The 27,504-nt window shown below is 40.7% G+C and overlaps 1 protein-coding gene and 1 non-coding gene across 2 annotated transcripts; both read right to left on the bottom strand.

Annotated features, from left to right (window-relative positions):
* Positions 1-939: 939 nt before the first annotated feature.
* On the bottom strand, positions 940-27,390 carry LOC122395432 (bromodomain-containing protein 4). The gene is made up of 9 exons (XM_043393004.1): positions 27,049-27,390; positions 16,485-16,733; positions 5,048-5,281; positions 4,795-4,970; positions 4,212-4,530; positions 3,543-4,028; positions 3,175-3,405; positions 2,032-2,287; positions 940-1,664 (listed from the first exon to the last, which is right to left on the bottom strand). Exons 1-9 carry the CDS (start codon positions 27,163-27,165, stop codon positions 1,570-1,572), a joined length of 2,163 nt encoding a protein of 720 aa, XP_043248939.1. The 5' UTR covers positions 27,166-27,390; the 3' UTR covers positions 940-1,569.
* On the bottom strand, positions 2,659-2,740 carry Trnal-aag. Its single transcript has one exon. It is a non-coding gene; the product is annotated as a tRNA-Leu (tRNA).
* Positions 27,391-27,504: the final 114 nt, after the last annotated feature.

Below are 27,504 nucleotides of genomic sequence, written 5' to 3'. Positions count from 1 at the left end.
TCGGTTATGTTAAATTCGTGATCATCAGTACACCGAATTATCGTTTATTGAAAAAGATTTAATCCAAAGAATGTACCCTGTACTTAACGATTAGATTAAGTGTCTTTGACAAAGATACTAACATTATTACCCAACATTACTTATTAACGGTTACACAGTACTATTTATAAGGGAGGCACATTTATATATATAAAAATATTTTGCTACGTTAAATTTCCAAATTTTTCTCTCCGTATAACGCTATATAAAAAAAAGCTTGTGTTTACCATGGAAATGAATCGTTTCTACTCTATTATAATATAAAAATACTAATTTTCGGATATTTATTAATACTCTCAATTCAGACGTATTGCTATAATAAAACGGTACATTCTACTAAACTATATTAAAAGCTTTCGTGTAAAAATATTCCGATACCAACAATATTTCGTGTCTGTGTATGTATTTTTCTTTTTTTTTTTTTTTAATTTTAACGTCACAAATACGCACTAGAAAAAATGAAACAAAATACGTTCGCAGGGTATCGAGGTCTAACCAATAATTTTGTCGCTTTATTAATCGTCACGAAAAAAAAAAATATATATTATATGTAATATAGGAATACAGAATAATAAAATGACCATACCTTAAAGAATTTTAGGGTAGATGCAAAAAAGTGTGGTTCAGAAACTTATCTGCAAACACACAAATGAAAGCTAACGAATACACATCGAGATTGGATTGGATTTTATAGAAGGATTCTTCGAACTTTATTTTTCGCTCATTCGATTAACGAACCGATTTAAATATAAGTGAACAAAATTTGTCAATTAAGAAAATTCGAAGCTACTCCTGGCCACGATCGTCGTGAAATACAAACGAGCCCGGTCTCCAATCATTTCCATGTCTTTGGAAAGCTATGTTTTTCTCTTTTTTTTTGTTTTTTTTTTTGTCGTTTTCAACGAGACTGAAAGAAACGATCACAGATTTTATTTCTGTCTCCCATTTTCTCCCAGCGTACAGCCGTTATCAAGAGAGGCGAAAACTTTAATAACAAAGTCAAGGCGTCTCCACCGGTGTATGCGTTTGCTCGAATAATATCACTGGTATCAATGGGTCTCCCTCCCACCACTCAGACGTTTGTTCTTTCGATGTAAATTACTGTTTTTCCTTTTTTTTTTTTTTTGTTTTTTTTTACGACTCAGTCGTAGTTCACTTTTATTACTCCATTGTTTGCCAACGTGTCACGGGGTATTGCCTGAACGAAACGCTGGGCCTCGCTGCTGTTTTACGAGCGTGATAATAACTACGGAACTTAATAAAACATTTTTTTTTTTTAATCTCTGCGACTCTGTTCCCAATTCTGCTTCTCTGTCGGGCACCTGGGTCGTGGGTATGCGATCGAGACTCATCGAAATGCAAGATGCGTAGGGATTTCCTGAAAATGTACATGATTCTTTTTTTTGGGGGGTCACAGAAACTGGTCAAACGTGCTTCAAAGATGCCTTTTTCTTTTTTTTTTAAGGACATTTTTGCTTCGATCGGACACGAGACAGGGAAACTCGATCCGATTATTCTCTGGACGCAGAATTAACAAGCGCAATCGCAGGCGCAACGACGGACGCGTTTCTCACGGCGATGGGCGAACGCATCCGGAATGGAACGCACCGAACGCGGTTGCACATCTGTGAACAAGCAAACAAAGATTTATAAAGCTTTAAAAAAACTCCAAGCACCTTTCGATCAATTACTCTAATATTAATTTCTTATTCGTGGTTAATATATTCTCTATTTAAGTAGAGCAATAATAATAAGCAGAATCAACATGGAAAAGTTTTGGGGGTCCTGTGTGGATTATTAGATGGAAAAGGAAGAGAGAGGTTAGGTAACCTAACAGACTCTGCCTCAGACCCCAAGTTAGAGTCGGTTAGGGATCGTATATATACAGACGGAGGGTCGGTTGAATGCCTGCGAGAGGAACGGTCCCTCTGGCGGCGACTACGGGAAGCTATGGACCCCACAAAGCAACAATGGTAAGAATCCCCTGCTTACAATGTGGACGACTTTCTTCTTCTTGTTCCTGTTGTTGTTGTTGTTGCTGTTGCTGTTGCTGCTGCATCTGTTGCTGTTGCTGCTGGTGAATCATCATGTGGGTCTGTTGTTGTTCCTGTTGTCGATGCTCCGATTCTTGTTCGGAGTTTTGCCCGTCCGTGACTTCAGCGCGAGCTTCCACAGGTATTTCCAAAGACTCCACGGGTCTCAACGGCAGAGCGAATCTTGGCACTGGGAAAGCATTGCCCTCTACGACCTGAACAATAATTTTCATTGTATCAGAGCACCGGTTCTAACCTCTCAAATTAAACAGTATCGATCTAGCGTGTGTCTGAGTTTATGAATGAAATCATAATTGCTCGAAAGCAGCGCGTGTGTGTCTATTTTTAGACGTTCTCTCGAAAATAATCTTCGTATTGACGCTGCAAATCCGTTTATCACTCCGCGATGATTACGTTGCGAAATATTATTTCAAATGTAGATCAATTCTGGCTATAGTTAGGTCTGGGTTGGGATTTCAACAAGCAAAGATACTATCGCTGTTATTAAAATAATAGTATACGGAATATTGGGGTGTTATCGATATTCGGTGGAAGGAAAATTGAGCAGAGAATAAAAAAAAAAATATGGCAGCGGTGGGATTCGAACCCACGCCTCCGAAGAGACTGGTGCCTTAAACCAGCGCCTTAGACCGCTCGGCCACGCTACCTGTTGTACTCCCAAGGAGAAATTGCTGGTCCAGCACATCTCAATTTACCGAGATTTATACCCAATTCACTGAAACTTCTTATCGTATAATGTACAAATAAAATATCACCGCAAGAAGTATCAATTTAATTTAATCGAACGGTTATTACTAGACTGCGGATGTTTATGCATTTATGGAAAATTTTAATTTTCAAAAAGCTACAGAATTTAGTTAATATGCAAGAATATAAGAAATACTTCAAGTAAGATACGAATTATTATATTTAGCGGTTGAGACAGCCCTCTACAAAGCTCCAATTTCATTAATTTTATTAATAAAAATATGAATTTGCATGAAGATCCGCAGTCTGGTTATTGCACTGCATTTTTCGTTTCCCTGAAGCAGAATTTGGTGCAACTCTCACAACGTGATGGTGAAATATAGTCGGTGAATACCTGGTGAATTATGTTACGAATTTCCGCCGGCACAGGGAAGTTCCTTTCTTCCTCGCTGTCGTCTTCCGGTCCAGGGAAAGGCTTAGCTTCCTGTTGCTCGTTGGAGCCATCCGGTCGCTGACGACCCTCGATATTTCCATGCTCCAATAGATTTCGCACCTCTACCGGAAGTGGAAGTCCCAGAGGAATGGGCTGCGCGCCTTCCGGGAACGGTTTGAACTCCTGCACGTTCTGAAACGCCCACAGATAAACAAAATTGTTTAATGAACTCGAAGTTTATTAAATCAATTATAAAACAATTTATAAATTCTTTCTAGTTAAAAATCATTCGATGCGTTGCTTTAAGATAAAAATTTTAAAAAAATTACCTCGCGGCGAGCACCTTCAGGTACTTGAACAGAGACTGGTCTCGCTTCACCAGTGATGTGCTGAATGATATTCTTTATTTCTAAAGGCACTTGCTGGATGATCCTTCGAATTTCGAACGGAATTCCTTGGAAGGGAGACCGTGGTCGCTCGGGTGCTTGAGGCTGTGGCTGTGGTTGCGGCTGAGGCTGAGGTTGGGCCTGAGGTGGCATCTGAGGTGGCATCTGAGGTTGCACTTGAGGTGGCCGCTGCTCGGTTTGCGGGATCATCACGTGTGGGATCACCCTTTGCTCGTGAACCTGACCCTCCGGCTGTGGAGCTGGAGGAGGCATCATCACCGGACCCTGTTCCTGACCGTACATCCCAGGTGTCTGTTCCACCTGTTGGTACATCACTTGTTGCGGTTCCTGAGGCATTGGCGGTCGCATACCTCTCACCAAATTCATGGGGAACTGACGCACCTCGATGGGGATTCGACGCACTTCGATCTGAACAAATTGACGCTTATAAATTATGGAAACACAGACGTCCCACACGCTGAGAGAATCGTCGAGGAGACTTACTACTAATCTTACTTGGCAGAACCAATAACAACGGATACATATTTAGTAAAAGATTCTCTCTGTGTGCAGGGGACTTGTACAATGAGATTGCAATCGTTCGAGCCTCACTTGAGGTCCCATCGCGGGATTCTGGGGTCCCATCATGGGCGCCTGGGATCCCATCATGGGCGCTTGCGGTCCCATCCGCGGCGGCCTCATCTCCACGTTCACTTGGGGCAGATTGCGCATGTCAGGAGGGAAGACACCTGGCGGGATGTTGTTCATCCCGCGTGGGTCGCTGAGAGGTAACTGCTGCATGTCAGGTACTTGGTACTGAGTGTGGACCTGATACTGATGGTAGCCTGTGTTTGGCTCCTGGGGCTGAAGAGGCACCTGGACGGTTCCCAGAGGAATGATGATCGGGGTCAGCATCTCTTGCTCCTGTTGCCTAAGAGTAGAACAGTTTCATCAAACAAACAGCTACTTCTGGACACCTTGACTTCTACAATACTCAAAGTTAAACTTAAACTAGCAATTATAATTTGTCTAAGGTCTCAGCGATCAACATAGTGACTCTAACGATTCTTTGTTCGCCCAAATAAACTGAATAACTGTTCTCCAGGTATAAATAGAGCCAAGAAAATTTGTACCCCTTCCAAATTATTGAAATCGGGGAGTTTTTTATTTCTTTCACGTGTTGAACGATACGTACTCCTGTTGAGGATTGCCAGACTCGCAGAGAATAGCAACGCGTTCACCGCTGAGTCTTTGGTAGCGAGAGTCGGTACCGTTGTCCACGTTATTGTTGTTAGCACCGTCCATCACCTGGTCAGCCCTTCGTCTTTCCACCACGCAGGAAACTCTGCTGCGTGCCTCCTGAATCAGAGTCTGAGGATTCGACAAAAAATAAATGAACATTTGTTATCACCAACTGAGGTTACTCAATAAAATTCCAGCGAACTTACGCCTGCAATTTCGTCAAAGTCGAACTGAAGGGGCAACTTGATATGGACGGGGGGGAACTCGTCGTCGTCGTAGTCATCGTCGTCCTCGTCATGGTCGCCGTTCTCGTTGTCCGGCTTCGAATTATTCTCGTCGTCCTTCTGCACTTTTATGTCCTTGGTGTCCGGTTCGGGCTCCTTCTTCGTCGGTGTTTGCTCCGCGAGACTCTGCTGAATCTCTTTCGTCGCGCTGGACTCCTGGACAACATCATCGGTTCGTTAAAAAATTTATTTAACACGTCCACTGCCAGATCAAAACCGTACAATATTCTGCACGAGTGAAATTTCGATTTTTGGACCATCGTGAGCGACATAACCTAAAATTTGTTTCGGTACTTAATATAAATATTAAATAACTATTATGATATGAACAATTTATGACCAGACGATCGTCCTGACATATACATCCGCGATAATTCAATTCTCTCGCGAGAAAGCGCTCGAGAAGCTTCGCCACCTGGCGGTAACATCGTAGTACTGCTACGGGCGAGGTATCGCGCGGGCCGAATATGCGCATGCGCGCGCAAGTAGACTGTCGTATACAGGGGTCACGTGGTCTGCCAAACAGTCGTACACATGAAATCTTTGCATATAAATTACATGTTAATAACGCGCTTCCGAGACATGCTACATAGCCTATGTCCGTCCTAGAGTATGCAGGAATAACGTGTCAAAATTTGAGGAAGATCGGTTCAATAGGTCTTGAGTTTTGCGCGAACATAAAAATTTCATTTGATATTCTGGTAACTTTGTTAAAATTCACAAACACAACTCAAATTTATTTATTTTCCCTCGACGTCTTAGTTTGAGAATTTTTCTAGTATCATAATGGTAAATCAAAGTGTTAAAAAAACGCCACACAAAGTGGTAAAAGTTTTAATTGCTTTTGTATTATGAAATTTTTTCTTTGCAACACCGCTGACGCTATAAATATGAAAAGCAACAGTGGAGGGGGGTCAGAAGCAGGAGAAAGCGTTTTCACCGCGCGTTACCATACATATTTATGATACAAATAAATCGAAAAAATGTTCGTCGACATTTTTAACGCGAACGAAAACAACGAATAAATTTCTTTTTAATTGGGTAAAGACGAGGGGTGGGGGTTAATCGAGCGTTTCTCGCCGTTGCTCGGCTTCGATTTCCATCGTTCCGAGCGAGGTTATAGTGCGATAACATGAGGAGAGTTCACTTTCACTCGCGACCCGATGTCGCGACCAGGAAGACGAGTTGCATCAACAGATGATTGCCGTGGCGATATTTATCCAGCTTTCGAGGCCTCGAGGAACGCTCGCTGCTTCATCGTCGCTTCCACGAGTCGGTTTCTCTTATCCGGAGACGAGCAAACTTTTATTCCAACAAAACAATAATCGAGCGTAATTTATCTGTACAATTTTCCTCGAATCAAAAGGAAGATTTTGCAAAATCGCTTTGTAAAACATGTTAAATATATTTCGCCAATTACCGTGACTGTCAATCATATTAAACTCGTCCCGAGATAGGAAACATCGTGCAGATACAGATATTGTAACATAATCGACCTTTCACATTCTGCAGAAGACATTTCAAGATTCAGGATTCGACTAGGAACTTTCTAATAATGTGTTTACATACTTTGCGTTCTGTTCGTATGGAATAATTAATTTTTTTACTTAGTCGGTAAAGAATCTTTCTGGAATATCTTAAGTTCTGTAATTTAAATTTAAATTTCTATTTGAAAATTTTTCGGGCTGTCGAGAAGAGGTAATTCGCGGGACGCGATCCAATTATTTTAGCGACGACGATTATTGTCCGGCTTTTAATTACATTTAATCGCCTCTGATAATAACAATAATGGCCGGCCAAGGCGATACGCTACCGCGACATGCTCTAATTAACGCGAGCCGCGAACGGTCCCCACGGTTTCAGAGACTTAACGGGGCTGCTACTCTCGTTGACAACCGGAAAATGTTGTTCTTTCCAAGGCAAATTTGAACGAAAAATCGTACAACATATTCCCTGCGATTCAACATTTTTTAAGGTTAAAAGCACGAACACGGTGCGTTTAAAAACATTATTGTCTCCGAGTTCGTCGGAAATATTTAAAAAAATTCTCGTCAGATGGCTCTGCAAGAGTAAACATCGCCAGTCGACGACGTAGAAAATGGCGGTTGGAGTCGTACATATTTGGCGAATAACGATAGAAAGGAAGTTGGCGCCGGTCACTTTCGAGAATCTAATTTGCGATCGTTGAGCAGGAAACCATTATATCGTGCTGGAAACATTAGTTGCATCAGGTTCTGGTCGAACTCGGAGGATTCCGGCCGTTTTCTGTTTGTCGGACGGTTGCGGGGCTCGCTCGGTTCGCGCGAAGTGACAACTTTCTAGAACATCGGTGAACGTAATGAAAGGCAGCCGGAATGGCTCGACTACCGACTCTAGCTTCTGGTTTTGCACACTTCGATCTTCCCACTGCCGTTCGATCCGCGAGAAAGTTTTACCATTTCGGGGCATAACTTGGATAACCAAAGGGTACCTAACCTAACCTCGGGAAAAGAAAAGTGATTTAACGTTCGTTCGACTCGATGAGCCTTCGTCGTGGTGTCGAATTTTTAAAAATTCAAATGTGTTTTTTCGACAGAACTTATTAGCTCGAGTCTATTTGTTATATAAAATTGTAAAAAAATTTCGATAATGGTTACCGTGATAATTATTAGTTTTGTAACACATCCACGACGATTTCTCATTCGAAATACTTCGAAGGGATTGCAAAAGAATTTCTTTAATTTTTGGCTAAGAAGCGTCCTAGGTTTGATTTACACAGCCCAGCGGCAGGTTAGCAAAGAACAGGAAGGAAATCGACGGGGTTCGCGTCGCATGCAATATGGAGGAGGATGAAATCGGTATTGCAATTTGCCTCGGAGACGGGCGCACGACCATTCGCTCCCACAGGCTTTCTTTAGAAATCCTGCCAACCCCTTTTGCCGGCTGGCTATCAATTAGCGGACCATTATGACGGGTAATCATCGTCATTACGCGACGTGAGCACTGGCAGGCTTGCATTACAGGACACGATGACGTAGATTTGCACTCTCGTCGTGCCTTCGTCGCTCGAAAGATGGAAATCGACGGCACACTTTTGCCCTGCCCGATGGGAACACCATCAATCGTACGTGTGTTTCTAATCGGAACACGACTCGGGGTTCTCTATTTTCGATCGTGGGCACAGCAAATTACTTTTACACCGATCGAGACGAAGACAACTCGAGCATGATTGGTCATTTAACCGCGATAGTGGAAATTACTCCTTCCGGAATCCGGAATAAACTTATTTCGCCGATTAGGTTATGGAGTAGTTATCCAAACTCGTTTATTAGTCACAGGAATATACAGTTACTCCCACTCGAACTCATACTTGTACACTATTATGGTGATTCACTGTAAATGAGGAGAAACTTGTTTCTTATGAATATTTATTTCCATTTATTTTCTTGTCGAATGTTATTTTTTTCCTGTTTAATGAATTTTTAACGGACTAGTAATTCAGTTACTGGTAGTAATAACTGATAGAGAGATATAATAACATGAAACGGTATAGGAGAAGTTAAAACACAACTCTGACGTGTGTTTTTTTCCCCGAGCGGTCACCCATCCCAAAGAGTACTGGGATTCGACCGCGTCCCAATGCAGCTGCACTTCGGTGATCGGACGAGCAGCGTCGCTCGCAACGCACCCACGACCGTTGACAATTTTTATTACAACGAATCGTCATTATACTGTACCAATACGAGTGGGAATAATTACATTTATCCTTTTAATATCGAAATATAAATAAACGCAACGTAAGACCGATAAAAACGTTAATTTCCCTGGTTTCTTGGCTCGTGCCACCGTCGTTATTGACGAACGTTTTAAGACGCTCGATTCGAAGACGTCGACACGAAAGCGTCCCGAGGATGCTGCGGCGCATTTTTGCGTCTCTCTAATGGAAAGGTACGTACCACAACGGAAAGTGGGTTGCCCGTTGCACGCACCGGCAGCAAGGTGAACGTTCTCTGAAAAGATTTTCTCTCCCCGAGCTAACTGTATTGTTGACTGGCCGTGTCTCGAGACGTTGTTCACACGCCGCGTCACCTTGGACGATAGAAACCGCCCCTTATCAATTATCAACGATCGTCCGAGCGACGCGGAACACGACGACGCGGATTAGAAAATACTTCGGCTAACCATGGGAATCTCCTAAATTTCACTTTTCCTTAACGACGTCGGATCTCGATTCGCGAACTTCTCCCGTTCGTAATTACCGCGGAATGTGGGACGCCGCGTTTCCATGGCGCCACCAGCAATGACAAATGGAGTGCAATTAAAAAAAAAAAAAGAACAGAATTATTCTCACTTTCGCCGCGACCAACTGTTTAGAAATGTTTCCTTCTGGAAAACACTGGGAAAAGTTTATTAAAAGATTGTATCTTTTCGACCACCGGATTAAACATGGCGGCCAAAAGAATCGGTTTATATTTAATGCACTAATAATTTTAACGTCCGTAACGAGTACACGTGATCCTTTACTGGTCAACAAAATCTCTTAAAACCCGAATAGCAATATTAATATCATTCGAGTAAAAAATCAGGTTTTAGGTTAGGTTTCTTCTGTCAGGAAACGTCGAAATTTTTGTCGCCCAGCGAGAGTATAATAATTCGTTTACTTTCTCCGATGTCGTCGTAAAGGAAACGTGAATTAGATAACAATTTAAATCAAAATTTAAAACAAAATTCTACGAGTCGAATTTTGGATTTTGAATTCGTCGATTGCCTCATAAAAATGTTTTTGTCAAAATAGAAAAATGTTATGAGCTTCTATCTGCACGTTGTAACAAATAACGTGATATTATTATTATTTATTTAACTAGTTCCCGAAACCGTGAATATTTACGCGAGATCGGATCCGAGAAACGACTCGAACAGCTCGTTAAGATCGCTTAGCAGCATTTTCTGCACTGTTTAGAAGGGAAAACTCGCGATAGCGTGTCGCAACGCGAAACAGAAACAGAAGAGAAAAAAAAAGCCAGGAATAATTAGAATCAAGAAAACAGTAGAAAGTACTAGAATCTTCGAACCGATTTTCCCCGGCAAAAGGCTACGTAAACAGTGGATAATTTTCTTTCCATCCGTTACGCAAAAATTAGTTCCGATCGAACGACCCTCGCGCGGCGGAACGTTTCGTAACGCGTTCCCTTCGAAAACGGGCAGAAAACGAAAAAAAAAAGCGTAACGCGGCATAGACTCGCCTGAAAATATTTTGTTTTAAAGTGAAATATATTTCACGCCAGTAGGGAACCTTGAGAATAGTAAAATCTCGTCTACGCGGCGAGTCCGCCATCTTGGAAACTTCGATTCTTCTCCGGGGCGTTGCGAAACGACGAAACGGCGATTAATGTCAAGGCGATCGAAACCACAAAAGGACGAGGCTCTACGAAGACGCGACACAGACGAATGAGGATAATTAACGCGACACGTAACACGCCAGTATCCTTGAAATCGATTACTCCAACGTTCGTTGCCCCTTTTTTCCCCACAGGAACGAAAATAATCAAGCTGGAACGCCGACGGAGTCGATAAAGTAATCGACGAGATAATGGCGGCCGGCTTGCGTAAAAGTGTCGTCACGGTTGCGTATAAATTCTTGGCTAGAAAAATTATTCCGACGCTTCGACGTTTAAAAATCTGTTACGTTCGATTTTATTTTTAATAATTAATTTCAAATAATGCATATAAATTCTAAAAACAAAGTTTCGTGTGGCAATCGACGCGTCAAGCGTCGTTGGAATAAATCGTGAGCCACTGTACGGCGATTATTGTTGGAGAGGTGAAATGTATGATCTCTTCTGACAAACTTTCACTTGTTAGTTGGAAAGAAACGTGGACGCTAATGTTCTCTCGGCGAGGCGTTTAGCTTTCGACACGCGATTGATTAACCATCAAGTACGACTCTTTCTCAGACAACGTGACTGTCAATTACAATCGGACCCTGCAGAAAGTTCTGTCGACCTTTTTCACCGCAAATCTCAAAGTTCAATGTTTGATGCTCGTCTGTACCGCGAACGGTTCGATTTTACAAAATGGCTGTCGCGTTAAATACTTTATCCGCTTTTTGGAGACAACATGAATTTGTTGACGAAGATAACAGGTTCTTCGTCGTCTGCTACACTTTCTAGATACTACGCGAAGAGATTGCTACCTTTTCCGAGATCTCCATAATTTTTTATTCGGTAGAAAACGAGTGACAGACAGGTTTAGAAAATGCTGACTACGTTCCAATTAAAACAGACAAATTTAGACAGGGATGGCGTTCGTTGAATAGAAACCGTTTCGACGAACAAAACACGAATGTTAGACGCGCTAAAAAATATATTAAAATCGTAAATCGAATTCCGTTTTTATACCTATAGTTTTTAAGGGGAGTAAAAATAAAGTCATTATCTTCGTGAAGGTCGATTTGCTTATTGGCAATTTCACAGACTTTCCTATATGCTTCGATCGTTCAAATAACGTAGCCACAGCACGGTTTCCGGTTCGTTTAAGGCACTCGATAGAAAGTAAGATCGGCGAACGAGACTCGAATGCCAATCTAATGTATTCGCATGAACCTAATGCAACGTCGAATGTCGATCGATCACTTAACGAGAAACCAATGCAGTTCGATACACGTCAATAATTCTTATATCGTTTTAACGTACCAATAAATTGGATATTTATGGATCACCGATAATAAAACCACACACAATCGCTAAAAAGTAATTCTTAGTATCATTTTAGTGCAAGGTTGTCGCCAAGGTTTCTAGGTTTATAAATATCTACGTTAAAAGATAAAGTCCACGGTGCAAAGATGAGAAACCACGTCTAAAAGTACCGAGCGTTAATGTTTCTTTCATTATCATAAACGCGTATAAATAAAATCACAGTGCAAGGCGTTTGAACGTTGATTATGGACCAGAAATGCAAATATGAAAATGAGTTTGAATGGAAGACGCATCGAATCTAAGTGGACCTTAATATGTAGCAATTTGAATCTTAATATGTTTTCACCTCATAAATGATACATAGCGAATCACATTTGCATCTATAATTTCCACGTAACTGTATCTTGTGTAAATATTATTTTTAAAGTTGCGTCGACCGTGGATGAAAATCGTTTCTATCCCCGAATAATAGAAATATCGAACAAAACACTATTTATTTATTTGGAACAGAATTCTGGGATAATTTATCGCCCGTCCTTGACGTCCGACAGTTTATTTACAATCCACGATTTCTAACCTCGTAATTCCTGCGTTAACGATCACGCGTATCGACTCTTTTTACAAACGATCATCCGCGATTAGATTTACGCGGCGAAACGAGCACGACGCGTACATGGAAATTTTCTACACGGTTTTATTCGAATCGACGACCACCGCTGTCCTTGTCCAACGCGAAGTTCTACACGCTCCGGTTGGTCCGCGAATGTCCTCGTTTTAATACGGTAACGAGTGTACGTTTTATCACACGTTAGCAACAATCGTCTCCTTTTCGAGATGCTTAACCTCGAACAACGGTGACGAATAACCAAAGCATTCGACGTGTTAAACTATACGAACTACATCGCTTCTTTCCACTTCACGATTTTACAATTCATCAAATTTATTGCTTCAAAACATTCGTGCATTGATTCGTAGTCATGTTACGACGCGACGCGTGCAGCACGTTGCACATGGTTTTCGAGTGGCGAGCAACGCGGGAAGAAACGCGTGATTGGTTCTCGCCGCTGGAGCCCACGACCAATAGAAACACGGCGCCAGGACCGCGAGCTTCGAACACTGGATCCACAAGAAGCGACGACCATAGAGGAAACGTTACACGTTTAATATAAGTTTATGCTCGAACGGCTCGCTAGAAAGTCCTGATTTTATTTAACTGGACAGGCGACTGCACTCGCGGTAATGTCAGATTAATTCGTTGCGAAACTATATATTGCTAAGTCGGCGTAGAAATGGTTAATAAACAAGTTGAACAGAACCAACGAGATGTGACGCATCGATAGGAGACAAGATGGATCGTTTAAACAACATCCTAGCAATTAAGAATTTATGTAACTTGGACGAAGTTAGATGTCTTGTAATTTATATAAATAATATATATTTTGTATTTAATTTAATTATTCGTTTTATTAATTCCTAGATTATTATTGTTCAGGCTCTATTGCATGCAAGAAAGCAAAAACAACTTTCTACCGCCAACTTAAACTGGAACGAATTCGAGAACGTAATTAACCCTTTGTGACACGTATCGGATGCTGTATTTTTTATTTTACAATATCGAAATAAACAAGTAGTTTTGTTAAAGTTCCCAAACACTGACACAGCGATCGCTATCAAAGAGGTTTAATAATCACTCTTCAGAGTAATTTCTAAAGAAGCAAATTCTAGACCACTGTTTACCAACATTTTTCTCTCGTTTTTACGACCGCTGTGCGCATTCTCGAACGCGCGTGAACGCACCGAGCGCCAGCCGTGACGAAACGCGTAACTAATCGTCGACATCTCCGTCCATCTTTAGCCAACGCATTTTTCCCCGAGAAAAAATGTTCTTCTTTGAAGTTGGCGGTCAATTGCCAATTGAATGGAACGTGTTCTAAATGTTGTCAGAGGCGGTGTTGGGGCCTCGATCTCCCAACAGCCTTTCGACAACGCCGTGGCTCGATTCCAAGATGGAAAGAAGAGAAAAAGGCGATTTCCTGTTTCGCGTTAGGATCGCGCGCCGAGGAACGTAACCCGAATTACGTAATTCACCGTTGCGGTTCTCCTTGAACGCAGCTCCTAGCACCGGCGAGCACCGGCTTCTTTCAACGTTTCGTTTTCTGCGTTTTATCCCGCGGCGTGCATTGGTACACCGTTCGTCTTCGTTTAGCTGCGCGTTTGCTAGACGGACAGAATTAATTGTCGTTCTCTTCCTATCCGACTGCACGCGTCGCCATCTTTCTTTCGCGCACGGGAGCCATTTACAGTCGATACGTTAGTAATATTTATACGATGCAAATTTAATTTTTCTATTCCTTTTCTCGCGTGATTTTTATGCGTCTTTGAAACAGAAAATTAGTCGCCTCGTCTCGTCCTCGATGGCGTTCGCAAACTAGCAATTTTCGTCGCGATAAATTATTAACTGCCACTCGAACGCGACGCGAGGCGACGTAGGATTCATCGAGGCCGTGCAGATAACGCGTACAACGCGTCTATACTTTCTCGCCGTGAACAGAAACGATTTTATGCACCGCGAGCCGCGTATCCACGATTTGCGTGCCCAATTCGAGTTCTCGCCTCTCTCTTTTTGCAAAGCTGCACAAGAATGCGCGCATCTGTCTCGATCGCAAATAATTCCACGCTTTCTAAGTTCCCGACTTTTCATTACTGACTCCCTCGTTAGCGTCCCGACGTTCTCGCTGTTTTCATGGACATTAGAAAAGCGTGAAAAACCCCGGCGAACTGACAATTCTTTATATCGTTATTGATCGGTAAAACTATCGATCTCGATTTTTCAAATAAGAAATAAGAAATTTAAGTTATTTGAAAATACTCAAATATCGATCTTTTTTACGCGTGTTTAATAATGTATTTGTCTAATTGAATCGCTGATTTATTCGCGCGCTGAATAAATATTTTCTGGTCTAGAAAACTGATCATTTATGGAGGCCAGCGAAGTTTGGGAAGTTGTTGACTACCTCGTGTATTTTCAATTCGTATAAATCACCGCCACAGTGTATGAAAATATAAATAAACACGATGCACGATAACTGCGCAAGATAAAATTCATTCCTCGAACTTTTCGATTCTCTAAAAATATAATTTACATTTTCTCAGGATCTTTCGAGGTAGATTCTACGGCGTTTGGGCGTAGAATCTCCAATTACAATGGATACGCGATAACAAACGAATCGTGCATAGTCTGCTACGTAGACGTGGCTTTCGCGGTCTTCGCGGATGAAAAAGTCCGCGATAAATCATGGTAAATCTCGGCTCGCGTTCGTTATTGCCGGTAATATCGAGGCAAATACCACAAAGAAAGGCGTGACCATAGATCGAGCACGATCCTTTCGTTCCATCGAGTGCCGTGAGAAGCCATTCTTCTTTGTTGTCTCATCGCAGCCAGCCACGTTGCGCGCGCCGTACGCGAAACTGGATTCGTAACGATCGTTTGCATCCAGCGAAATTAATTGTGCAACCATACTCGACGAATAATGGACGCCCATCGAATAACCGTTGGATCCCTTTTTTTTTCACTCTCATTTTTCGATGTTTATTCGAGATATTATAAAGCAATATCTTCCACTGTGAAAATTAATATTTTAACGAGAATAACGCAACAATAAAGCTACCATATTTTAGAGTGGCGATTTTTAAGGAAAAAAAAATTGATTTGATTAAAGAATTATACGAAACCGGTACACGGAGACGTGAAAATTATAGTAAAAATAACCAAGAGTATGTTAATTGTGGAAAAAAATATTCCCCGATTATCGAATTGATTATTCACGGCTGTTACCCGAGCCTCGACTTAATTAACGTTTTCGGCGGAGCAAAGCGAAGCGTTAATCGTATTAGCGTCGTTATCGTAACGTTTTCCTGCCGCGCTTTCGATCGTAAAGTCACAACAGGTCCGTTCGAGTGGAAACGAGCGTTTTACAATCGGCTGAATTTCAGGTGAAAATTTAGAAATCTCGAAAGCTGGTACCGCACCGAACGAGTGAAATATCGACGCGAGGCACGGTTTACGGGGCGGCGGGCGACCTTTCAGTTTAGAAATTTCACGGAGGAAAAGCCATTCTAGACTCGTACGCGCCAACGTATCGCCTGTGCTTCTTATTTACCACATTTTGTATTCTACAACACTCTTTACATTTCGTATTTTCCGCTAATTTAAAACTATCGAGAATCTCGAGCGGAACAATTTTCGTAAACTCTTTCGAAAACGAAATTAAAATAATATACAGGGAAAAATTTTTTTTGGGTGATTCTGGAGACCAAAACAAGACGAAAATCAAGAATAACAATTTCATGATCGAGGCTTCGTTTCAAAGTTATTGACGTTCAAAGTTGCGAATGTGAGTTGCGGCTGCACACGCGCAACTTCAAACGTTAATAACTTTGTAACGAAGTCTCAAATAACAAATTGTTATTCTTGATTTTCGTCTTAATTTGGCCTCTAGAATCTCCCATTTAAATTTTAAATATCCTGTGCATTAAAATTATATTTCTACCGAAAGGAACCAACGAAGAACAAGGTACTGGCTGAAATATGAATAATTTAAGAATTTTAGGGCATCTTATGCTACTCGATTATTTCGAATCGGATTGTTATAGTTGGATATACGAATTTTCGTTTGGTTACTTACCTGGATGAGTGCCTCCGGTTGCAGGTGCTTCAAGAACTCGCTTTGTTGATAAACAACGGAGGGTTGTTGCTGTTGCTGGAGCCTGAGTTCCGCCTGCATCGCGGCGATCGATTCGGGGGTGCAGGTTGCTCGTGCCTGGACCCAAGAGGCGGCCAGGAAGAAGCTACCAAAGACGAAGGACATCGTCACCAACGTGATGGCCGCGATCCTCGCGATTTGAACCGCCGTGCTCTTCGGCCTCATGTACGCCTGAGAGAAAAAAACAAACAAATTGTCAATCGAAAATCCAACCAAATTACGAACACTCGCATTACAACGACCAAACAAAAAATTACGAAATTACAGATTACGTTTTTATCGACTGCTCGACGGATACGATAACTGGAGAACTTCGAGATCTGTTTACAAGCATTTATTAATATTCATAGAATAAATGAACATTGGAAAAATTAAAATTCACGTAAATGTTTATTTACTTGGCTTTTGAGAATCTCGAAAAAATGACAGAAACTATTAAATATACATAGACACGGAGAAACAATGTGGAAAGATTTGAACGAGGCAAATTTTAAGGAAATGCAGTTTTTGAGTGAAAAATTAATTTCTTCTGGATTTTTTTTTTGCGACAAACGATCGATCGATTAGGTTACGGATACGTGAGAGGAGGATGTAGGTTAACAAGTCGTCGCTGTACCAGTTTCTGTAACTACTGTTCGGTACGGCAAGTTTTTAATTAAACAGCACGGGGAAGCGTAACACATTTGGATAATAGTTGTTTTTGCTTTAACAAGACACAATTATATTCGGTAAATGCCGGAACTGTGTGTGCCTCTTTGGAACTAATTGCCACAAGTATTCCGTCACTGTTCCTATCGTTCCTATTTTATGGTAATGATAGGTGTATTTCATGATTATATCGACCGCGGCGATCCGTTCGTCGCGGCGAAGAAAGGAATAGTTAAACGCGACTTCCGCGATGATCTCACTGCGTTGAAATCAACCGGTGGCATAAATTTAACTACGTTCGCGTCAAGGTTCTTTGATCGAACCGCGATCGGTATACTCGGCCTCTTACTCTTTTGCAAAAGAACGTATTTCGAATCGAGAACATATAATATCTAACAAATACGAAATAAAAAAAAATCTTGTCGAAATAAAAATTCTAAACAGGGAATAGAAGATCGAGGCGTACGAGAGTTAAGCAATTCTTTATTCTTTATTTTTCTAAGCGTATAATTCCACGAACAATAAAACAAGAAACAACAGAAAGGAAAGAACGATCGCTGGTAATTGTATGAGAGAATCGTTTCTAAATAAGATTGCAATTCTTTTATGCACGTTTTGTCTCGTCGATTATACGCGTGTCTATTTGACGGACAAGTTACGTTAAGGACGGCTCGTTACTCGATTCCACGAATTGTTTTTCACAAAGAAACACAGACTCGTAATTTTAAAAATTTACGAATTTGCTATGAATTATTTTGGAGGAATTTTATAAAATTGTGAGGCACCTACATATACCCTACATATGTATACATCCACATATACTGTGAAATACCACCGAAATCTTACGCATTTTCGAAAAAAAAATTCGATTAGTTGGGCAAATTTTTCGACGAAATTGAAAACTTTCAAATCGTTCTAAAAAAATTATTGTTAGTTGGAGGGGTCAATTACAAATATTTTTGGTGAATAGACATACCCTCGAATTCCTACCCACTTTCGAGAAAAAAATTCAAAAAGGTGTGAAATTTTTCGACGAAATTGAAAGTTTCAAATCGTTCTAAAAAAATTATTGTTAGTTGGAGGGGTCAATTACAAATATTTTTGGTGAATAGACATACCCTCGAATTCCTACCCACTTTCGAGAAAAAAATTCAAAAAGGTGTGAAATTTTTCGGCGAAATTGAAATGTTTCAAATCGATCTAAAAAAATTATTGTTAGTTGAAGGGGTCAATTACAAACATTTTTGGTGAATAGACATACCCTCGAAATCCTACCCACTTTCGAGAAAAAAATTCCAGTAGGTAGACAAATTTTTGGACAAAGTTAAAAAATTTGAAATCGTTCTAAAAAAATTATTCTCAATTGTGGGGATCAATTATAAACATTTTCGGTCAATACACATACCCCCGAAATCCTATGCATTACCGAGAACAAAATTCATTACCGAAAATGTACTCTGAGACCAAAAATGGTTGCTCGAAATTTCGTGCCTACGTTTGTAGAGTCGTAACTTCTGTACGGATCGAAGGATTTTAACGCATCAAAATGCATTTTTTCATATAACATACCATCGTGACCACAGTTTATGGAACGTTCTGTGGAAACGTAAACGCGAATTCACGGTACGCACGTACGGATCGCACGATGAATGAACGCAACGGGCGAACACACGCGCGATGATCGTTACAGGATAAACGTGGTCGATGCAAAGCGTGCACGCAGAATGGAATCGCACAAATGTGTGGAACTTCATGCTGGCTAACCAACCGAGTCGAGGTCTTTTGTCGTTTCACGCTCTCCTTTCGCATAGTCTCGCGCGCCGTTCCCGCGGAATGAAGCTAATTGCGGGAAAAAAAAAGTGAAAAATCCAATTGTAGAATCTCGGGATCTCTGGTTTCTCTATAGACGTCTCTACGATCGTGCAAAAAAATGAAAACCAATACAAACAACACCAAACTCCAACGACCCCAAAAAGTATTATAAAAAAATTTCATTATCCCCATGCGTTTACTGCTATGCACTATTATTTATGTAAACAAACTTCAGTTAAGTCATCATTGAATTCTCGAATATTTATTGATAGCTTTCATGTTGCCGATTACCTTAAAATACGATTTTTCTTTTAATTAGAATATCTATTCAATGCCAGTGCATCAATAAAATTCAACATAAGTTGTTAAAAAATAATATTTACACGATCTTCAATTTTAAATATGGAACCAGACATCCGTCAAATTAACGGCTTTCGTAAATCTAGCGTTAGACACGCTTTTATTTGCTCGCGAGATAACAGCGAAAAACAATCGCTTAGAACCGATTAAAAAATCTAATCGTATAACTAAAACGTGGTTGAGAAATCTACGAAAAAGAATCGCAACGTTGAGTGTAGCGTTGGCCGTAGAAAAAATTCACGAAGATCGCGAAAAGTTGCAATGGCTATCCCTTGGGGCGCTCGCGACGTCGTTGCATAGAGGAACGACGGTTATCTTAACCAGTTAGCTGTGGCGCCCCCTTCCGAGAGAGTGCACCTATTACGCGTCGCGAAAATCGAGCGATGACGAGTGTAAGTACGAGTCAAATTGACAGCTTCCGTAAATCTAGTGTTAAATATTTGTTGCGTTCCCCGTTCGAGCACGAAAATTAACAGCTCGTTTCTTCGATGAGATCGTGCTCGGAAAGAAGAACGCGTTTGGATCGACGATAAGGACGAGCGCGTAACGCGAGATGCGTCGGTTGCTAGTTACGAGGCGGAAATAAGCCCGATAATGTAAGTCTGCGAATCTGGCGCTCGCTAACTGTACCCTGACACTATTATTTCGCGCCTCGAACTCGTTCCGTTGCTCGTGGGGGGACCTTGGGAGTCGCAAAAGTTCGTCGCTATGCCCAACGAGACAGGTACCCGGTTAATTATAGCGATCGACGGTGACGTCGTCAATTAGCTACGCAACGATATTCTAATTAATTCGATATCATTTTTTCCTGCCCTTGCACGCTCCGCGGAGCGATCGGTTGGAAAGGATACCACGCTTCGATCGACGCACCCAGACATTAACGAGACAAATATCGACGCCATCAGCGACCAGATAGACAAGTGGTTCTTAACCTTTTTCATAGTCATAGTTTCACGCGGCGTTTCCCAAGCCATTTCTCAGTCACGATACATTCCTATAAAACCGTATAATATTCTGCAAAAATAAAATCTTGATTTCAGACCATTCTACGCTACATAACCTAAAATTTCTTTCAGTACTTATTTTTTTGTAACGTTGTTAAAATTCATAAATTCTAAATTTAGTTTTCTCGACGTCTTAATTTGAGAATTCATTTTTCTGGTATCCTAATGGTAAATTCTGTCACCATATATAGGTGGCGCGGCAGTCAAAGTGTTAAACCGTAAAACATACAACGTTTACATATTTTATTCTTGCTATTAATTATAATTTTTCATAAAACGGTTCTTCGTCCATTTTATATTTTGGACGGGTTTGGAAAATGGGTTTGGAAAATTTTCTAACCTTCCTTGGACCCGCAAAATGGAAAATATTTTATCTCCGTTTCATGAGTATATTTTTACTTTTTTTGAACCGACCTCGTGACGACGGTATTGGGAAATAAAATTATCCGTATTATTTAACAATTATAGTGGTTAACTCCTGCAATGTTTAAAGTGATTGAAAAAATAAACGTCCAGGTACGTGTTAATATCCTCGAGGAGGCTGTACCACTTATCTCGTTTAACAAATTCCTGCGTTTTACTCTCAGGAAAATTCTACGAACATGCCCGGGTTCTCGTAATTACTATACCTCTATTTGCGTCGATATTTTCGAAATTTTCCAAATAGGAACTATGGAACGAGTTTTGCGTCGTTACGAAACGAAAGAGAGTTTCGTAAACTGTTTCGTTTATTGCTATCCACGGCTCGTGAATATTCAGGAAGAATCTTGGCACGGATAATGATTGAAACGAGCATCCCCGATCACCGTGCAGATAAATCGACACGCGAGCAGATTTACCTGGCGTTCGAAACGCTGCAGCGATTTATTTAACGCGGAGTTACGACTGCACCGGAAGTCCTCTTCTTGCTATTCTCGATTTCGATCGATCGATTATAAAATTGAGAAGATTTTACTCTTTTCAGATTTAATTACTCGCTCGATTTCACGTTACATTTCCACAGTTGAGTGTCACGGAATTTAATCTGCAAATTTTAATTTGTAAATTTTAATTTGTAAATTTTAATTTGTAAATGAAAAATTCTAGATTGTAAAATTTGTTTGGAAAACTGATTTTTTCTATTGGATAGTTGGGAAGACGCGTTGGTTTGATTGGTGAATTAGTCGAAAAGGGCAAACGCTTGTGACACGGACTGTACTTGTACGTATTCGTAATGACCTCGATGTGGATGGACGACTCTAAGGTGAGAGGCCTCGAGGAGATAGTAGGCCATCCGAGACTGCTTTTATGCCGCTCGATCTGCCAGACAAAAGTAAACAGGCACTGTTGCCAGGCACTCGAGACGAAAGGATTATATTATACGCGCGTATACGTCGTGAAAAAGAAAAAAAAAATCTTTATTTAACGTATTCTATTCGTCGTGGCCTGACTCATCCGTCCACTGGCCATTGTACACTGTCGCGCGAAAGTCTGGAATCGCACGCCACCAGTTTCTTATCTCCGATCGAGACGCGTCTCTCCCGTGCGTAGGAGTGGACGGAGAAGGAACGACTGCGACGCCATTTTTCTTTTTTTTTCAAGCTTCAAGGGTCATTTAATATAATCCATCGATAATACTCGTCGACTCTCGACGCTTTTTAAAGAATCAGTTCTCAAACTTAAATATCGAAAGAAAGAAATTTAAATAGACAAATAACTATTTAGATAAATTACAATTTCTATGATTTACAATTTTGGTCTAATCAAGGCACAGTTATTACGTTTGCAACTCGTGTGGAACTTAAATATCGAAAAAAATAAATTTGAATTTATAAATAAGTATCTAGACAAATTGTGATTTCTATGATTTAGAATTTTGGTCTAATCAAGGCACAGTTATTACGTTTGCAATTTGTGTGGAATTTAAATATCGAAAAAAATAAATTTGAATTTATAGATAAGTATCTAGACAAATTGTAATTTCTATGATTTAGAATTTTGGTCTAATTTTACAGTTTTGTAATTTTTGTGGGACCACACTGAAGACTGTTCAAAGTTTCTAACACTATTTCTTCTTTCTTCTTTCTCTTTTTTTTTGAGGAAGTTTTTTTAATAACGTTCTAGGAATTCAAGGAAAAAGTTACCAGAGTGACTGGACGAACGTGAGCGTACGGGACTCGGTTTCGTGGCCAATTAAAATGCAGGAAGAGTAGGTGTTAGAAACGCCTGTCGTTCTTCCGCGATCCAAACGCAACCGTCACGAAATTTAGAATGCAATTCCAGTAATTATTTCACACGACGTAAACACGAGTTTGCAGAAGCAACGAATCTACAAAGGAGGATGGTAGAGAATTAACACCAACGAATTATCGTACGCGTATTACGTTTGAAGATGTAATATTCGTCCTCTGGTCCACAAAATGGCCCCCAACGACTAATTAGATTCGCGGAAGAACGGCGCTCTTCCGCGAATCGAATGCTAAAGATAGCGTCGACTTACGTAAGGCGTCTTCAGACGCTGATTTAAGTGCAAACTTGGGAACATGGTCGCGAAGAGAAAAAAAACAATCGTTTTTGAATATTCTATTAGCGAACAACGATGTTTTCGAGAAGGAACTTTTAGAGGAGAATAAAAGAAACAGAGTTGCGACAGCGTTGGGTAATAGTGCTAAACTAAATAACGAATATACGCGTAATGAAAAATCGTCGTGTTACATAATATTGCAGGAAATTCAAGTTGTCAATTACTTGTTATTGAAATAATAGCAGGATGGTCACATGACGAAATGATTACTGATATCTACGCCCCCTGTGCTCGCAACTTTTTATGCCCAGTCGGTTACGCACAAACCAAGCATTAAAGTCTCTAGATACGCTCGATATGTCCAGCTAAGATTACGTTGTTTTAAACTAGTCTTTTCGCTGCAATTTTTTATCCAACTATACCACGTGCCATGTGCAACTATATCGAGCAAATACAGCTCAAGAAAAAAGCCTTTGAATAAATAATATTTAGATCGATAAATAAATTATCGTCTCCGTTGAGATACTTTCCATCGAGAAATTTTAATAGGCAAATAAACAGAGAAGGGACACTCTATGAAAATTAAACGCCAACTTCCCGGAAACGGTGATCGTTGCAACGGTGCTGACACGTGATGTGGAAATGTAAAACGCACGTGAATTCACGGTTCTGTACGAATAATGAAATTCCAGTCATGCTTCGATTGAAAAAGAAACGCGGTTTAAATCGCTCCGGGTGAAATCAGTCAGTCGTACAATGTTGGTACTCGATAGTTTCACGACGAAAACAATGCGCTACGAGCCGGAGTCACTCCCGTGCTTTCAAATAATTATATAAGCCACGAGAAAAAGAAACGTTCCGCCGATCGAAAAAATTAACCGGGGGAACTGGTTTTACCAGAAATTTGGAAACCGATTTCTGGTTCTTTCATCATTTTAAATAAAAAAAAAAGTTTAAAAAATGACCGAGCTCGTCTTCCTGACGATTCAAGGACGAATTAAAAAATTTTGTAAAATCGTTTAAATTGTGAAACTCGTATTTCGAAACGACGAGACAAAAGGCCATTTCGAATGTAGGCGTAGAAAGTTTTTTATTCAAATAAACGAATGGAGGGGGGTAAAAAAAATGATCATAAATTATTATTTAATTTGCAATAAATATTTTTACTGTTAGTTTGCAGTATGGACGGAGGAATCCAAGAAAGTTTTCCCACGAAATTCTCCCGCCCATCGCGGAAATTAACCGTTTTCTCGAACCCTCGTTGAGAAATTACACGCGAATGACAGTGCATTTATGTTTACTCGAAACGAATGCGCGGTACGAACAACGGACTTGTACGGTAAATACGAATTACGAGTACTGTAATTTACGTACGCTAAGTACGATTCATTTCTCCCGTGGACTTACCGACGGAACTGTATTTTCAAGCATAGTGCATTTACAAAATTCCATATTCAATTATATCGTATCAAACTTTATTTATACAAAAATAATCAAATATTTCTATTTAAATCGAATTTAAAATTTTTAACATGATTTATATCTATATATATAGTTCGATGCAATTAAATATCGGACGAGATTCTAACAAGGGGAGGTCATGACCTGTCAACTTGGGATTTGAACCAAATTTGGCAGAGTTGTAGGGGCTGATGTCCAAATGTAATCTGTAAAATACTAGACCTTTAATGCCAGCCATTTTCGAAAAAAATGACTTCAAAGTTTAAAATTTCGAAGTTGTCAAATCGAATTCATTTTTTTTTAAATTTCAGGTCTCGACGCGAGGAACACAAAAGCTCAATAAATTTTTGCCGTAGCATCAATAGTTTGGCTAAAAATTCAAGTTTTTTGGATTAAAAAAAATCACCAAAGGGGCAGAATTTAATAAATATATTAGCTCCGAGAAAAAATTGTTTTCGTCGACTTTTGAGTTGAAAATTGCACGTTTAATCAGTTGCATCGATTTGTAGATACCCCTCCTCCGCCATATTGAAAACACGTTCGACGATCGCGAGGAATCTCGCTCGCGGAAATCGCGAGATGTAAAACGACTTCTTTCCCCGTTTCGATCGATCGAGCAAATCAACGAATGCACGGTATAGCATATCTCGTACAATTAAAAACTTGTCCGGAAACTTTCACGGAAACGGGTTACCACGGTTTTCCGCGCTCTTTGTAACGAACCCGTCGCTCTCGATTCAAAGGGGAACGCAATTTTGTCACCGGAATAATCTACCGTTTCCTTCGACGAAATATCTCGATCCACCTTGCGCAATTCATAAAACGTACCCAACGACCACCGCCAATTACCATAATCGCGTTCTAACGCGCGACTCGGAACGCTTCGCGCGTTTGTTTTCGCTGTATTTATATTTAAATTCGAAAGAGACATATCGAATCTACGGTTCCTTTGGTTTTTTTTAGCTTAAATAAATTTGAATGGAATGGTGGAAAATATTAAAGATTTGGTCATCTTAGAAAATGCATTAATAATCGTCGATGAGTTTAATATGAATTGCACGAAAGGAGAAAAATAATGATAAAATTGCTGATAGAAAACGAGATCGTAATCTCGGAGTCGACGTCCTTGAAAATATTTTTTTAATATCGACCGGAAGCTTCCGCATTCGTTGACCTTGCTTTGTAAAATCCACTTTGTTCCCATCCACCGTTAGCCATAAATTTAACGTACCGTGTCCAGTTGGCCATAAATTTCACAACGATAAACGTGAAACATGTCGAGGAAATCGATCCTCGAAACAGGTTTGTTTTATACCGTCGACTGTGGTCCGCGCGAAAGATAAATGTATCAACCGCGAAATCTCGTCCGAAGATCGGGATACAGTTTATGAAACAAGAACGACGACATTATATAACGATTTGTTCCATGCACCGAAGAAAGACGAAGATTGTCCATTGTATCTACGTTTTTGATCATATATGGAGTGTCACGATCGTTCATTAATGGAGATTAAAAAAGAAAATAAATCTAGAATCGTCCAAAAACAAAGTATAGTTTACCTAGCCAATCTCAGAGGTTCGAAGAAATTTCTATAAAAATACGAGTGTTGGTTCAACGCGAGATAACGACGTTACTTACGGGGTGACCCGATAGAAACTGACGATTTCTTCTTTGGAACTTTCACGACGATTACCGGGGACGCACGTTCGGTACAAATTTAGATTTTCACCGATTTCGACGTTGTCCGCGTCCCTCGAAAGTGGCGTGAAAAAAAAAACTAAAAAAACTGTCACGAGTTGCCACGGTTAATCGTTAATGGTCTCCGTGGCGACACCGCGCGATCGTTATCGATGCACAAACAATTCCATGTTCCGGAATCGCGAACCGTGTCGAATTCTTTTCAAACTGTAAATTCTGCCGGTGCACTGGTTTCCAAGAAAACAACAAAACAGTGCTGCGTGGGAGTTGGAAAGTTTAATTGAATATTCAGTAAACGAGGAGGACCCGTGGAATCGCTTTCGAAACTGCGGATCCGCGCAGTGCGCGTCCCGTGGCCAGATGGTCCTCTTTCGGAGGATTTCGGAAGTTGGAACGGAAACGGGCAACGATTCCTAACAACTTAACAAATCGATCGCTTATTTCTCGGAGAGAACTAAAATTTAACATATTTGTTAGATCCTATTTGAGAAATAAACAAATTGTTCGTGAAACGAAAGGATATTTTCTACTTTTATGTAAAAAGATACGTGCACTGTAGTCGTTAATATAGACACGACAGAAGCGATAAGCAAACAAATAGCGTTCGCGACAAAACTAGAAATTTACGAAATCAACATGGCGGATCGAATTGTACTTGGATTCATACGGAAATTAATAATGCAATTACGGTTAGGGTTGCACTGTTCGACGCTATGGGATGCGACGGTGACACCTGTCGCGTTCCTTCAGAATTTCCATATTACTAAAACCGACACTTTAACACTACATCTACCGCTTAAGATTACAGAAACCGGTCGATAATCGTGGACCGCCCAAAAGTCGATTAATCGACTAGCGGTCGATAACCATAGGATTCTCACAAGTCGATCAATCGGTTAGGCGTCGATAAAGTGTTAATTTGTGTTCCACCCCGGAAAATAAATATTCCTCGATATCCGTTCTAACGGTAGTTGGACGAACAAGGTGTGAAACGCTTACCGGAGGTGGCTCGGCGGAGGAGTAAACCTCGCTGGGCGCGTAATTGCTGTGAGGCTGTGCCATCTTCTCCGAGACGACGGCCACGGTCGCCAAGGAATCCGGCTGATCCTTCTCCATTCTTCTCCTGAAGCTTCTTTTTCACCACTGACTGGAATCACCGGGTAGGGAGAGGAGCCGGATCGCTGCGTCTCGTTCTTCTCTGTTATTTACTTCTTTTTAAATATTTCTCTTCCGTACGAGGTGATCCTCCGTGGACGAAAAATCCTCTCTCTCTCTGTCTCGATCGACGGGGGAACACTCGATGTCGATCGCTCGGCGAATCGACGAGCAGTGAGCGCCCGGCACCGTCTGACACCGCTAGCTTAGGGTTACCCCCACCGACGATGAAGCTGGTGAACCTTCTGGTACACCTTTCCGATGGGTATGTCTTCTGGTACCAAGGTGTACCTCACCGTG

Source organism: Colletes gigas, unplaced genomic scaffold (genome assembly GCF_013123115.1).
Source record: "Colletes gigas isolate AHSC1104 unplaced genomic scaffold, ASM1312311v1 Colletes_gigas_Sc00005, whole genome shotgun sequence".
NCBI classification, from domain to species: Eukaryota; Metazoa; Arthropoda; class Insecta; order Hymenoptera; family Colletidae; genus Colletes; species Colletes gigas.
Note: the sequence above shows the minus strand (reverse complement) of the source record. Positions and strands in the feature narration are given on the sequence as shown.